General features: G+C 38.1%; 1 protein-coding gene and 1 long non-coding RNA gene across 3 annotated transcripts in view; one reads left to right on the top strand and one right to left on the bottom strand.

Moving 5' to 3' along the window:
• Positions 1–15,644, bottom strand: part of EYS (eyes shut homolog) — a 956,188-nt gene that overhangs the window by 629,339 nt on the left and 311,205 nt on the right. The window contains exons 19-20 of the mRNA XM_067294141.1: positions 13,907–14,104; positions 11,345–11,466 (exon numbers count right to left, since the gene is read on the bottom strand). Of these exons, the coding sequence (XP_067150242.1) occupies positions 11,345–11,466; positions 13,907–14,104 (320 nt within the window). The remainder of the gene's footprint in view (positions 1–11,344; positions 11,467–13,906; positions 14,105–15,644) is intronic.
• Positions 15,389–15,644, top strand: part of LOC106492518 (uncharacterized) — a 38,192-nt gene continuing 37,936 nt past the window's right edge. For both annotated transcript variants that reach the window (XR_010883813.1, XR_001294009.2), the window contains exon 1: positions 15,389–15,523. This is a non-coding gene — a long non-coding RNA (uncharacterized lncRNA). The remainder of the gene's footprint in view (positions 15,524–15,644) is intronic.

Below are 15,644 nucleotides of genomic sequence, written 5' to 3'. Positions count from 1 at the left end.
AAGTGAAGGACAACTTACAGTCTGAACCTGTAAGAAATATGCCTGGTGGCATAGCTTTTTATAACAAAAGAGAGCCAGCATTTGAGTGGATATTCTGAGTGAAACCCCAGCAGTATGTAGCAATGATTAATCTACTTAGAAGTCAACACTGACCCAACCCCTCAAGGGCTTTCTAGTTTAGTATGCATTCGTATAATGAACGGACAGTCTATGCAAATTCTGGACAACTGGATTCTGCAAAGTGTCTTTCTTAATAAAAAAGTTACTGCATTTGCCACTATTGAATCAGGTGAAATGTATAGGCATTTCTTTCATATCTGGAGAAAAAGATCTTATCTGATCTGATAAAAACATTTGTTTATCAGGCAGCCTTGAAATATCCTTTTTATATAGGTCCTGGGCAGAAGAACAGTGTCTTGATTACTAAAATTAGCATATGACATGCTAGTCAGGGGACAACAAAGGTAAGTAGACAGTTTTATGAGTTCTACATATTTCACATGAAATATTTCACATTCTATTATACAAAAAGCAGGTTATTCTTTATTCCTTTTGAATTCATTTAGTTAAGGTCGATATACTGTATTCTTTTTAACAACTTTCAAGATAGTCTAATCTACATTTGACTGTGCAAGGGTAACATTCAAACTTTCTCTGGAAATGCAAACAGTTTGAGTCAGATCCAAAACTATTTTATTTTCTTTAAACAAAAGAGCAAAACCCTCCCAGTACTGTTTTGTTTCACCCGTGTAGAATTTGTTTTCAGAATGAAAGTACTGCAAGACTTGCAAAACTGCTTGAAGTGAAATATGAATGTAGCATAGATGGATCTTTGATTTCAGCTTCAGGCTGAATTTGTCTCTGTGGCATAGCTGTCCAATGTAACAACACAAGGCTTAGGTGTTCTCAGTGTCTGAGAAATGATGTAAGTTCTTGCTTCATATGGAAACCTGCTGAAGTCAATGGGAATATTTCTAGAATCAAGGCACTTGCAAATAGGAATATTGTTATCACAATCCAGTCCTATGTAAATATATATTCCCTCAAATATACACTCAAAATTAAATACTGTAATATAGCTTATATGACTATTCTGCACATTTAACTATTCTTCATATATAAGTATTCTTCATATATAACTGTATAAACATTTTTATTGTGAATTTTATTCTATTCTATTATTGAAACACTAGCATCAGACTATTTTAATTTGTTCTGCAAACATCTGCATTTGCCTTGACAATCTAAACTGATCGTTTAGAGTTTGAAAAATACCTTGCTGTACAGTCATTCTGATATCTTCCCTTTTTTCTAACACCTCAGTTCTTTGCTTTAGTACATCAAACTTTGACTATAAAAGTTTCTGTCTTGAACCAATCCTGTACTGAAAATGGACAACGCAATGTTTAAAGCCTTGATATGATTTCTGAAAAAGTCACTCAAAGAAGATGATCAAAGGATCATCAGACAAGTAGCCTAAGGGCACCAAGGTACTGATAAGGCTAATAGGGTTCTTAAGCTTCAGAAAGAGAATAGTCAACTGCTTTCTGCTTTCAGGGTGCCAAAACAGCAAACTCCCTGCTGACCATGGAGCAGTAATTGGCACAGCTGACAATATAGGATCCACGATTCATATTGCCAGACAAGGATTATGAGAAGACTTGATTTTGTTTGATGTTTGATTACCAGTTTATTATAACAGCACCCAGCAGTGCCTCTTAAGTTAAGGGTCAGATGATTTTCCTTTTATGTAGTTCTTAGAGAAAAGTTGATAATGTAGGCAAATTTGCTTGGAGCCGAAACATGGTATCCTTGGGTAAGATCTCATCTTTCACAAAAAGAGAAAACAGATGGAATCCATTGTTATAAATAAGAATCTTTTGTGGGAGGCAGATAAAGGGAAGAGCAAACCTGGGGTCAGAGGTATTTTATATCTTAGATTTTCTTCTCCTTTAATACTATACTTGTGAAGAAGGTCCTGCTTTAAAATCTATGGATAATATTCTGGACAGGTTTCTTTTGCATAAGGAAGATAAACATTTTGCTTGGCTTGGGGTAACAGACGTCAAGTGGCTGCCACAGTATACAACAAGCTGACACTGGAATTAGAATATATTTGGCTCTTGGAGCTCTGAAGCCAACAACTTTTCTGTCAGCTACAGTGGGAAGAGAGCAAGGCCAGGGCTGAATGCTTTTCAAAAACTACTGCGAATATCTATAATGTCTGTCCACGTTTAAGAGTGAAAAACATCTACTATGTGATGACAGAAAATGGCTTGCTCATCGAAAAACGTCCATGTAATGATTTGGATGCATTACATTTATTTTACATAAAAATATATGCTAAAAGAACAATGCTAAAGTTGCAAATACAAGCATACTCAAAAATTAGGAAATGAAGGAAATGCATGCCAGAATGAAGGTTTCTTATGAAACATTAGCTTTAGCTCTTGTTCACCTAAATACTGTGAAAGAGTCTCTTTCTTACATAGATTAAATAATTTCCATCCCTTCATTCACTGCATAAGACAGCATGAGGAAACTGGTCTGCTCTAGAGATGCAGCAAAGGGACATATGTCTGTTCCTGTTCATTTGTATTTAGAAAAAAGGAGACTAAAAAAGAAGAGAGAGTTTTATGGTTTTAGTTGAATGTTGTCCTAAAGAAAATAAAATTAATCATACTTTAGGTGTAGCTGATTTAGCCCAGCAGTTAACTTTTTATAGGTGGAAATTAATTCCTTATTTTTTATTTCCTGAACTTCAGCTTGAAGTATGGTTTTCAGAACTGCAGAGCACTTGGCACCTGCAGCTGCAGACAATAGGAGCTGGGTTTTCAAATAAAAAGTTCTAAATAAAGCAAATGTTGGAGTACTGACTTCTAAGTGCCTCAAAATACATGCTCACGAACATATCTTTGTACCGCAGTTCTCAGTGCCAGAGTTCTCTTTAACAAACGAGGATCATTCTGCTTATTTGCTTGATAGAGTCCACGAGAAAATAAAATATAACAGTATGCATACATATTTGCAAGATGCTTAGCTTCTTTCATGACAAATGTTACAAAAATAGATCACAAGAAAATGAGCAATGCTGTTCTTAGAACAGCGTTTGGATGAAACTTAGAAATTTCTGCCCAGAGTCATCTGGCTTGACTTTAGGGACAATGACCTACTGCAACAGAAGGTGGGGGGTGAAATTAGAGTCTGTGAGCTCCTTTTCAGTAATTGTCCTCGTGCTCAGATTTATCCCACAGTACATGGATTAGTGTAGCTGCCATTCACTGAAAAATAAACTTAATCTTAATTCTTGCATGCTGTATGGTAAAGACATGTTATGGGGGCAGTTATCACAGACTGACTGATGATCTGTACATTTCCCCATCTAACTTACCTCACAGTTTTTTCCTTGTGGACCCATACCCTTTTGTGACCTTCTGCTCTGTAAAGCTACTAAATACAGACAATTTACTGTATCCACTTCTCTGCATCTAACTCCTCTTACTACAGTTGTTAGAATTCCCATCCTCATGCCCATCCCCAAGTCCCAAGTCTCTATGACACTATTGCCAGTCTTTTAATGCTTTAAAAGGTGTGAGCATTTCATATCTAGCTTTATCAAATCTCTATATCGTGCCAGAATAGAATTTAGGTTTGTGCTTTCCACAGAGAGGCCGCAGCTCTGCAGCCTGTGCCTTGTGCTCTGAAGTTCTCCACTTCTTGCCCTGCTGTCGCGTGGTTTCTCTGTCCAGCCTCCGCGCTGCTGACAGAACCTGGAGCTCATGCGCCATCTGGGACCACCTTCTTGTGTCTCTATCACACTGACTTGCCATCTGTTTGAAAGGCTCTGGAAACCCCATCTTTAAATGCCTCTTAATCTCTCTCTTGCTCCGCTTTGTAATAGTTCTACTCTGTATAGTAGTTAAAATTCAGTTTATGAAAAATACAGCAGGAGAAAGCTCACAAGCCTAGGGTATTTAGTGTCATTGATGGTTAAGGCTAACAATTAATTTTCATTTCTTCCAAAAAAATCAAATTAAAGCATTAGAAAATATTATAATAACTAAAACAAATGAGTTAAATGGAAACTTAATGAACAGTTGATCATTTATATCTTTAATAGTGTCTATTTTTCTATTGCTTGTTTGCTGACCTCAACTTTCAGTTAAATGACTAAGGCATAAGACATCATATTCTCTTTCTCCAAGCTATGTATAATTCCATGAATCTGTATTAAGGATATTATCCTAAGTCAGTAAGTCAATAGTTAATTTTGTACATTCAAATGTATTTGACTCAGCTGGACTTATTAGAGCATAAAAGAAAAAACCTGTAATGACTAAGTTTTCAATCTGTGTCCTGCTGAATGCCCTAGCTCTGTCATACAAGGGAGAGCAGGAAGTTCTCTCTCTCTTTTTCAAAAAGACTTTTATTGAAGGAGTATGAAGACACTGGTCATTTTTCTAAACTAAATATAGGTGGAAGAGGAAATATATCAGAGGTGGCAAGTTAAATTTTCAGGGGAGCACAGTGAGTTGTATCAGCAGTAGTAGTTTGTAGCACTGCAGTCACTAGCTTCTTAAGTGAACTCCAGCTGCTGTATGGCTTTTTTCTGGGATGTATAATCAGTAATCTGGATTTGATTTGTCAAATTGTTACAGCACATTCATAATCTCAGTACATGGATTCTCTCAGTTAAGTCAATGCATACACTTAAAGTCACGTACAACTTGGTTTTAATTTATGTGACCTGGAAAACTGCTAAGGACTTCTTACTTGTTATGTATTGTATGCCATTCATGGTGCGTGATCTGACCTTTAGTTAAGCAGAGGTGTTGTTTAAGACCAATTTCAGTGGAAGAACTTGTTTCCTTTATTGAGACCTTAGAGAATTTCCAGTCCCAAAGAAATCTGGAAAGTTTTCATTGACTCAGGCCTATTTGGTCTCTATTCACATTTCAAATGTCAGACCACCTGCTAATATCAGCTAGAGGCAGAGGCTCCTGAGGCTCAGTTACTTCATCATACCTTGAGCATCTCTGAGTGTTCTAAATTAAATTATAAGTTTTGGAGATTGTATTTTTCTTCTTCCCACAAGTTAGCAGAAAGTTCAAGAGGTTCTATTTTAAATGGAAATAAAGGGTGGATGACAGATTTAGGAAATTATCTTACATTAGTCCAAAGAGCTGACTAATTTATTTTTGGCTAACATACACTGTTAATAGTTTACGGAACTACTGCTTTGTACCTTAGTTCTCAGTGCCAGAGTTCCTTCCAATTAATCCTTCCTTCACAGTTCATGTGTTGAGCTAGCCTTCTTATGGGTTTTGCTCTTGAAATATAATCCACTAGATAAACTGCCTGTCTATTAACTCTGGATATTTCTTCTGAAAAAAATTTTTTTTTAATTTTACTGTCTCCCTGTCCCTCATATAAGCCTTCCCTACAACCCAAAACGTAAATTCCTAAATGATAGTTACTGAATTTCAACTTGTTATCAGTCTTTTTCTTCTGCCATTTTAAAAACAGGAATTGAACAAGAAATCATTGCTTCTTTAGGAACAAACTGACAATCTCTTCTGTTACTGCATTGGAGAGTTCAGTTCCATAACATTCCATTTTTCTGCAAGGGAGATAATTCTATTTTAAATCAAGCAGTGATAGAGAGTTAGCCAAAAGAAAGGCATAAGATGGCAATGAAAGCACTATTATTTAACTATCACTTTACTTACAGTTTATATTTTTTAATTTACTGTGTGGTAAGTAGAGGGAAATAACAGCTTTCAGAAACAAAGCTCTGAGGAGACATCTATTAAAATTTGCTGCATAGATATACCTTATACATTAAAGAGACAGGATTTGCTTTATATTTGACATCTAGAACAGTACAAGCCAAACTGAACTCAGCTATTATGGAGCTACTATTACTTCTTAACAATTTTTTCATACCAATACCCCCAACTAATGTTTTATATTATATGAACTATATGCTTCATAGGATATTATAAAAGTAATTAAGGACAACATTTCAGCTTTATACAGTACTTTATTTTATTTTTTTAGAAGGACTTGCAAGTTAATCTGGGTAAAACCTGCCTTAGCATAAGCTGAGCCAGAGGCTAACATCCCCAAATAATTTTTTTTTTATTTACTATTTACTAGGTTTTAATCAAGGATTTTACTGTTTATTTCAGTTTTAATTTGATTAATTACTTATACACTGCAGGCAGAAGTCCTCACCACCGCTCTTTTTCTCAACTAGTGATGATCACGGTGCTTTCTTTTGCAGTGACAGCACTACATCCTTTCAACCACTCCCATACTTCTCTCCTTCTATTACATCTATGAGTTTGACTGAACAATTGAATCATGTTTACATGCATGTAAACAAAAAACTTCACACTATTTTACAAAGTGCTGGCCAAATGCTTCTTACTACAGTGAAAATAAAACCACTTACTTACTTAGACAGGATTTAATCAGGGATGTTCTTTAATTTTTTAAAAAAACTTTGGGGGGAAGGTAGTTGATTTATGAAAGGCAGCTGATGTCAGACCGGCCTTCCCAGCATCAATCTTCTTTCAATATCTTTTGTCTTTTACAGTTATACTACAAAAGAAGATGACAATACTGGTTAGGCTGACAGATGATTGTGAATATCCTAGATAGGCATCTGTGCTAATGACACTAGATATATTAGCAGCTTTTAATGGTCACTGGCCTAGGAGACCTGATGAAGGAAGTGATTACTCTAACTGGTTTCTCTTACTGGTGTTTCAGTTGCAATAGGTAAGATTTCTTTTTCTTCCATGACAGTTCTATAGAGAAACACTTTATAATCTGTCACACATTTTTTAACATGGATGGAAGTTGATAAGTTGGTAAGACAACTTTTTTATGTTTTAAAAATCATGTGTTAATTTTGTATGTCCTGCTATCACCAGCTAAAACTTCTTATAGTTATGTCCTTAACATCACATATGGCTAATATAATGCCCAGCCATCTCACTACATGAACACAGCTGGGAACTGTTTATACACTGAATAGCTCAAATTTTATCTGAGTAACAGAGACATAATGGGTTTAAGTCCTCAGTTATACCTATTTGTCACTACATTTTGGCATACAGTCTCAGAGCACACCAGTACCAGAATCTGGAGAAAACAGCTGTTGCATTCAAGCTGTCCTTCTCTCCATAGTTAATCAAGCAAAACACTTAGTGTTTTTATCCTTCTTGCTATTACTTACTGTGAGACTTGCATCAACACTGGGAATACTTTTTGGGTGGGAATTAAGAATCTTTAGCACAGAGAAGCCTTGGGATTCTGGTTATTGATGATCTGCCACCACAAAGCAAGACTAATCCATTATCTGTATCAGATGTTAGAGTCATTTAGAAACTTCAGTTGTATCAGAATGAAGGGGACTGCATCCTTGGTAGGACTGGCCAATATCCTTCTACAGATAGATTTTACAAACCAGATCTTTTTAAGCATCAGGAGCTGCATCACAAACCCAATTTTTGTGATTTCCTGCTGTCAGGTTTTACCAACCCCCCCTATGTAGCATCTTAGCTTCCATGAATATCATTTTTTGTGCCTATTTGTGCTGGTGCTTTGATAAGATAGCATGGTTACCTAGTTTTAAGGCTCTATATTACACTATATTACAGACACCAAAGAGGGAGAAGAAGTATTGCAAGTATCATTCTGGAAGTGCTAAATCTCTCTATGAACTTCTCATTTTCACCCTAGAAAATCCTCTCAAAAGCATTTGAGCAGCTGGACTGCAGAATGGAACTTCTGTTAGCATAGGGGTAGCCAATTAGTTATTCCTGAGCCACCTATGGGTCTACAAATATGACCGACAGTGACTTGTACGGGTGTCTAGTAGCTCTTGGGTGACTGGACTTCTTGGATGCAGCAGAAAATCAGAGCCTTGTTAAGCCAACGTAGCTGCGCCGTTCAGCTGTGTTCCCCTAGCCTCATCTCCTTCCATGACCCAATTGCCTAATGCCAGCTACTGCCTGGAGAGCCAAGGTAAAGGCTGCAAAGTATATGTTGAGATTAGCATGCTTGGAAATCTTTCCCACTTGAAGATCTTTGGTCCTTGACTTGCAGAATAATACTATGGTATTATTTATTTGGAAGCAAATTGTATTGGGTGGGGAAATCACATAACTCCAAAGAAGATCTCCATCTGTTCTTCAGTCTTCACAGAATCACAGAATGGTTGAGGTTGGAAGGGACCTCTGGAGATCGTCTAGTCCAACCTCCCTGATCAAGTAGGGTCACCTGGAGCACCTTGCCCAGGATTGTGTCCAGACGGCTTTTGAATATCTCCAAGGATGGAGACTCCACAGCCTCTCTGGGCAACCTGTTCCAGGGCTCAGTCACCCTCACGGGAAAAAAGCTTTTTCCTCACGTTCAGACAGAAATTCCTGTGTTTCAGATTGAGCCCATTGCCTCGCATCCTGACGCTGGGCACCACTGAAAAGAGTCTGGCCCCATCCTCTTGACACCCTCCCTTCAGATATTTATACCCATTGATAAGATCTTCCCTTCTCCAGACTGAACAGGCCCAGCTCTCGCAGCCTTTCCTCATAGGAGAGATGCTCCAGTCCCCTAATCATCTTTGTAGCCCTCCGCTGGACTTGCTCCAGTAGTGCCACATCCCTCTTGTACTGGGGAGCCCAGAACTGGACACAGTACTCCAGATGTGGCCTCAGCAGGGCTGAGTAGAGGGGGAAGATCACCTTCCTCGACCTGCTGGCAACACTCTTCCTGATGCACCCCAGGATACCATTGGCCTTCTTGGCCAATTTAAAGTAAATATACTATAAAGAATAGTATAGAAAGAGAAAGTTTACATATTGAGTAACAATGCATCATTATTGCTGAAACAAAATAAAACTACTAGCAATTTTGTATTTCTAGTCTTACAAATAACATGCTGATACTAACTTTTCATCTCATTGGAGCACACTGTGCATTAAATCTGTTTTCCCTTTTTTTTTGAGCACAAAATTACATTACAATGAAAATTAAAAATGCAAAAAAGAGACTTTTAATGAAAAAAATTACAGAAGATCTTTTATCTGCACATTAAGCGATATCAAAATAAATGCTTCATTTTGAAGGCTTACTGTCATGTTGACAACATAGGTGAACTATCTTGAGAAAGCTATTGAGGTCTGATAAAGATCAAATCTGATGTCTAAAATGACTTGCCATTAAGTTTTTACAGTGTTTATTTTCTGTAGTTAGTCACTGAATCCACACAGGATAGATTTTTTTTTTAATGTCAGCCTGTCTCTGAAAGAATGAGTCTGCAGGTATCTCACTGTTTTGCTGGTTGTGTCACAGACCATTTAAAACAGAATAGCTGTGACAGAGAAGATGACAAATGTATAGGTACTGCAGGACAAGAATAAACACAAATTAATGAAGAAAAGAAAAGCATGAAAGGCATAGGAAGAAAAATCTAAAGCAGTGTTAAAAACTGCAGTGAACTATCATTCTTTGCAGGTTTAATTTTGCCTAAATTAAAAAATCCCCTGGATCAATATTGCAACTCATCAGTGAATTGCAGACATTAGCAGACATTCTTTGTGGAAGGACATATTTACTTTACAAAGGATCTGTAGTTTTGTCCATTTCTGATATCTTAATTTTTTTTTGGGGGGGGGAGGGGGGATTGTTTGTGTTTTAATTTTTGCATATCCAGCCCCATTTTAACAGTGTCAGTTAAAGCAGTAGCTGCAGTTAGGAGTAATACTTGAAATATCTACATCTGCAACATAGTCTCATAACAGCATGGCAGTACATGACTTGAGTGTAAAATTTGTTTATGGAATACTCTCTTAGCTGATTTTAAGATGGCAATATATGTTCAGTATAAGAATTTGAAATATTTGTTATAACCTCATGGTAGAGAAAAATATATGTATGTGCAATAGTATCCAAAAACAAGTACAAAAGTATCACAGGCTCTGTGATCTCCATATCAAGCATTGCATTTTGTCCAAGGCATTTACTAATTCTTAAAGCATATTAAAAAAAAAAAATTTACAATACATAAAGTATTCCTAACTATGAAAAGAAGAAACAACATTGGGAATTAGAATAGAAGATTTGAGAAAATTCTCATGAAACACAACTTTTGTTCGAGTTTAGAAAATAGCAACAGCTTTGGATTACCACCAGGATTTGACTGAAAGAAGTGTAATTTCTTTATGTGTGTACTTCAACAAACAAAGATACACAAACCCACACCCGCCTTCACACATACCAAAAAAGCCCCAGGGCTTTTGGGATGGGATTCAGCTGGAAATGTAGACCCTTAACACAGGTGTCTACTTCAGTGCTAGCGGTGCCTATGGAGTTGTTCAGCTCACCCAAAGTGAACACATACACCATGGGCAGCTGCATCGCTCCCTGGGTTGTATTGACAGCATCAGCCAGGACTCTAATGCCTTCAGTGGGTGCTTAGATGCTTAACTCACATATAGACACCTACATTTAATATTAATCTGAATTCTGCTCCTTGCTTTAACATTTTATTAGTTTAATTTTCTCACAAATATGCCAGGAGAGACTAGAAGAAAAAAACAAAACAACAGCTTCCCCCCAGCAACTTTTTATTGTTTTAAAGTATTCCAACTTTTTTAGCCACCCCCAATTTCTATGACACTTTGAGGGTTCCTTAAGGACCATATTCATACTATGTAGTCTTACAAGTACATGGAAAAGAAATTGGTTCCTGACTTAGATAATTACATTTCTGTAACTATGAAGAGAGCAAGACCTCCTCCAGTGCCAAAGTTTTACACATTGTGAATGTCCTTTCTTCTCCTTTTCCCCACGAAGGAATTAGTTGACAGAATGCTTTTATTTCTGAGAAGAAACTAGTTATATTTTAACTTTTCAAATTTCAGGAACTAATATAGCTGAAGGATTTTGAAAATAAATACTGAAGTATGTAAAGAAAAGCCATTTCTTGGGGTAAGAGACTTTTTAAGCCCCTTTGAGGCCAGTGTCACCAGTTTAAATGAGTACTACAGTCACTTATAATGAGGCAATAAACACACCTAGTTGAGAATATTCCCCTCTTTTTGAATTCTCCAGATAACCATGTTGATTCAGTAACTGCTTTTAAATGATAAAAATTCCTTTCTCCCACTGTCTACATCATTATAAATAAAAACCAGTGACTGGAAAGCCTAATTATAAAACTCTTGACAAGTATATGGATTAAGTAGGGGTTCAGAACTTGCAATAGCATTGCTTTAGGTTTCAGGAGAGAAAACAAAGCAAACATTTTATTTACAAAACATTCTTTACTAACCAGCTGTAGATCAATGCATGTAGAATTGTGTTCACAGGTGTTGGTTATGCAGTCATCAACGTCCTGGTCACATTTCAGTCCTGCATAGCCTGGGTTGCACAAGCAATAGAAGCCATCGACAACTGTAACAGACATACTATCTTAGTACTAATACTGTTTTAGAATAAAAACTGAGTATAGTAAAACTAAGTAAGTAACAGTTATGACTAACATTCAGAAAAGATTCGGACTGGCTTCACCTAAATATGTAGACACTAAAAAAAAAAGAACTAAATGAAATTCAATACCTCAAAACACCCTTTTAATATGAAAACAGATTAGCTGTACTGCATTTTACTTAAACAATTCAATTATTTTAACATAAGAATTATAAATCAATGACCCATTACAAGGTTGTGAAAAAAGTGATCATACCTTATAAGCTACTAAGTAGTTTTCCATCACAAAACTGTACACAAGATACATAAGATTTTAGCTTTAATATTGATCCTAAATGCAAAAGAGACAGTTTGACACCGCTTCTTTTGGTAAGGAATGCTTCCTATTACACCACAATATTAAAGGAAAACTCGCTTGAGTTGAATTTGGCAGCTCAACTTACGATGTATTTTCGTGCTTCATTTTAATACTCACCAGCTAATGATAAGGATCCTACCCCTTTTTCATCATTAATGATCTAAAGCGAGAGGAATCTTTAGAGTGCTACATCCATATAAGGAGCTAGTGACAGCAGTAATTGCAGTTCTTGTGGGTCTGGATTTATTATAACCTCAAATAGGTCCCTGGATTCTTCATTATCTCTGAGATTTACTATGGAATCCATTCTGTCGTTGTGTCTGTACAAAGAGCTGCTATTACATTCATTAAAGGCTTTAAGTCCTTCACAGCAGCATCATTTTTCATCTGCTAAGAGTTTCTGAGCTTCCCCAGCATTCCCACTTTCTGCAGTCATGATTTTACACATTGTGCAGAGGAACTGAGACCTCCAAGCAATAGAAGTCAAGTCCAGAGGTACCACAAAGACAAGCTATCCACCAAAAATCTGGCACTTTGTTAGCATGAAGAACTCTACTACATCTTATCTAAATTTTGGTTCAAAAATCTCTGAACCAATATGCAGTAAATAAAAACATCTATAAACTTGTTATAAAGTAATCTTTACTGGGCAAGATGTGAAGCTGCTTACCTTATTCCCATATATGAACACATGGAATTCCTAAAGCTTATTTAAACTGATTATTTTATAAACAAGAAAGTGTTAGGCAATAATTTGTTTAGTAATTTGGGGTCAGATCTTTAAGATCTCACCAGAAGTCAGTGAAGTTAATTTTACCTTCTGTGAATTTGTCCTTAAATTTCTGAATTTCAGGGGAGTTCATGTGTCATCATTCTCATTTAAAAAGGGATGTGGAGAAACTGGAGAGGGACCCGGCAGAAGACTACCAGGCTTAGTCAGGGCTTAAAGTCCATGACCTATGAGGAGAAGTTAAGTCAGCTGGGCTGGTTTTGTATTAGCCTCTTTGGTGAAAGGTTAATAGATAAAGGGCTATCTAATAACAACTTGAAAGGCAGTTACAAAAATGACAGAACCAAATTTTTCTCAGGAGGGCCAGATGGTATAATAAGGGGCAATGGTCACAAATTACAGCTCAGGAGATTCAGATCAGATACTAGAAGGGGAAAAAAAATCACTACAAGAGTAGAGCAGCAGTGGACTAGGCTGTCCCAAAGAGTCTGTCAAATTTCCATCCATCCCTGGAGGCTTTCAAAGTGAAGCTAGAGAAAGCCATGGCTGACCTGTTCTAGCACTGTTTTTTGTCTGGCTTCACGCAGGAGGTTTGACTATGTGACCTCCAAGGTCATCCTCCTTTCCAACCAGCTTTGCTAAGACTCTGTGAAAATTAACACTTTTGTTTATTAGGCACAGAAAGTGCCTGATAGGTAGCGTAGTCCCATAAAACATTGCAGTGAGTACCCCAGACATGATGGGTGCTACTACGCTTACCCTGACAATCTAGACAGAACATAGCGGAGTAATTCATACTCAGTTTGCTTCTAAATCCTAACATAGAAATATTAAGTATCACTATCAGTGAAAGTGTCAGTTACATGGTGTTACCACGTTCATGCTAGAAGGTGCTTACCAGTAAACAGACACTCCATTTTACATCAGTTTGATATTTAATACAATATTTGGACTTGTTACAATTATTACATATACTGCTTCACTGCTCTACGAGCTCCTTTTTCAGCACCCGAATATTCTCTCTCATCAAATGCACAATGTAAGAGGTGTTTGGCTAATTTAGGTATCAAAGGAGACAGAACAAATCTCATTAAAATTTCTCATTAGCTGCAATTCTGACCCCCTGAACACACAAACCTCAGTGCCAGGAGTTGAGGCATTTTGGCAAAAATAACCTGCCTGGCACTGGCTGTGGAGCTTCAGACAAGCTAAATTTCAGTAAATTATCCACTGCTCTCCCCAGAGCAACTCAGTAGCTATAGAAGCTTAACAGAAAGACTACTCCACATTAAAGTGTGTAACCAGGCTGAACTCACTGTCATAGCAGTACCCGTGGAGGCAAGGGTTAGAACTGCACTCATTGACATTGATCTCACAGCGTGGACCTGCAAAGCCCTTCACGCACTGGCACTGGAATCCAAGGGGAAAAATGTCCAAATTCATTTCTTCTCTGCACACGGCTCCATTCTCACAGGGATTGCTGGCCTCACAAGGCCTAAACTCACAGTTAGAGCCTGAAAAGGAAAATGGCAAAGCTGTCAGTGTTTAACTAATGAACATATTCCTGCAGCTGCTGTATTTTCTTTAGATCCCTGGTTAACATTGAGTTGCAGTGTCTCAGAAATACATACGTGAATATTGCCATGCAGAGATGCTTTGCTTTGTAAACTTAGAAACAAAAAGCTGTCATTTTTTACCTGCCTTGTTTATATAATGACATTGCATTTTAAAATCAAACTAGTTATTTTATATTATTCTTTTATAATTCTTTTATAATTCTTTTATAATTCTTCTGTCTACTGTTGTCCTCTAAAATGGCTTAAAAAGTGTACTGACTTAAAAAAATTAATGAATTTTAGTTAAAAGCTTCCTCTCATTCTTTCCTGCTATTCTGTTGTCACAGCTGTTTATAGATTAACCCTGAATGGTGATCATGAATGAAATGCCAGGAACCTTATGTTATATTAATGTTCAGCTTGCAATTAATGACTGCACACAAACTATCTTACTGAAATAATTTACTTTAAATAATGAATGGCTGTCTCCATAGTGTATAAAAATAGCCATATGATAGAAAATCTCACAGTCCCTGTCTGCTCTTTTCCAACAACCGCTCTAGTATGTAATGGATGAGAGTCCAGTGATACTTATTTGGGATAATCAGTGCAGTGTGTGTGGGTGACCTTCCCTCCAGGAGCGGCTTCTCTCCTGCCCCAGCAACCTCACCTCCCTTAGACAGGGTCTAACCTAAACCCAGTGACAAGCAACGCGACACGACCACATAAAGCGCCTACAAAGTAACATGTGAAATCACATCCAAACACTTCAGTGTAAATTGGGAGTTAATTCTCTAAGTCACCTAAATGTCCCAGACAGTGAACTGCTTTATTTTTCTAGGACACCGTGATGGTTGTGCATGTGTGCGCATCTGTGTGCGCATGTGTTTTCCATTGTCTTGTGATTATTGCATGCAAGTATATATGATTTCTCCATTCCCAGCGGGCGGCGGCGGGCCGGGCGCTGCCGTGGCCGTGCCGGGGCTCAGGACTTGTCTGGCTGGTTTGAGCGCCTGCGCCGGGGCCCCGGGGCTGCTGCTGCCCTGCTCCAGCACCAGCGCCGGGCCGGGCCCCTCTGGGGAGGGGGTGACACCCCCGGCAGTCACTGCCTGGCAAACAATAGCCCTTTGTGTGCGCGGGGCGGGGCGGGGCCGCTGTCACACTGCCGCTGGCAGCCCCGGCCAGGGAGGCGGCCTGGGGGGGGCGGGGAGGGGGGTGAGGAAGACCCCCGTGCACCCAAGGCTGAGGAGGAAGAGCCGCGGCCATCAGATTTGTCGCAGTGAAGACCTCAGGATGCTGACAGCTAATTGCAACCCTCCCCCAATCCTCCCGTGGAAGATGGCAGTGTGGAGCTCTGGACATGGGGACGTTGGAAAGGTGAGCATAACAGCAGAGAAAAGGGGCAGATACTAGAGAGTGGTGTTTTTATAACAATTTTAACTGTATTATTAATGAGGCTTTCCTGTATTAATTAGACAACATGGACTATCAGACTGTT

This window comes from Apteryx mantelli, chromosome 3 (assembly GCF_036417845.1).
Source record: "Apteryx mantelli isolate bAptMan1 chromosome 3, bAptMan1.hap1, whole genome shotgun sequence".
In the NCBI taxonomy this organism is placed as follows: Eukaryota; Metazoa; Chordata; class Aves; order Apterygiformes; family Apterygidae; genus Apteryx; species Apteryx mantelli.
The sequence above is the reverse complement of the archived record's forward strand: the minus strand, read 5'-3'. Positions and strand labels throughout refer to the sequence as shown.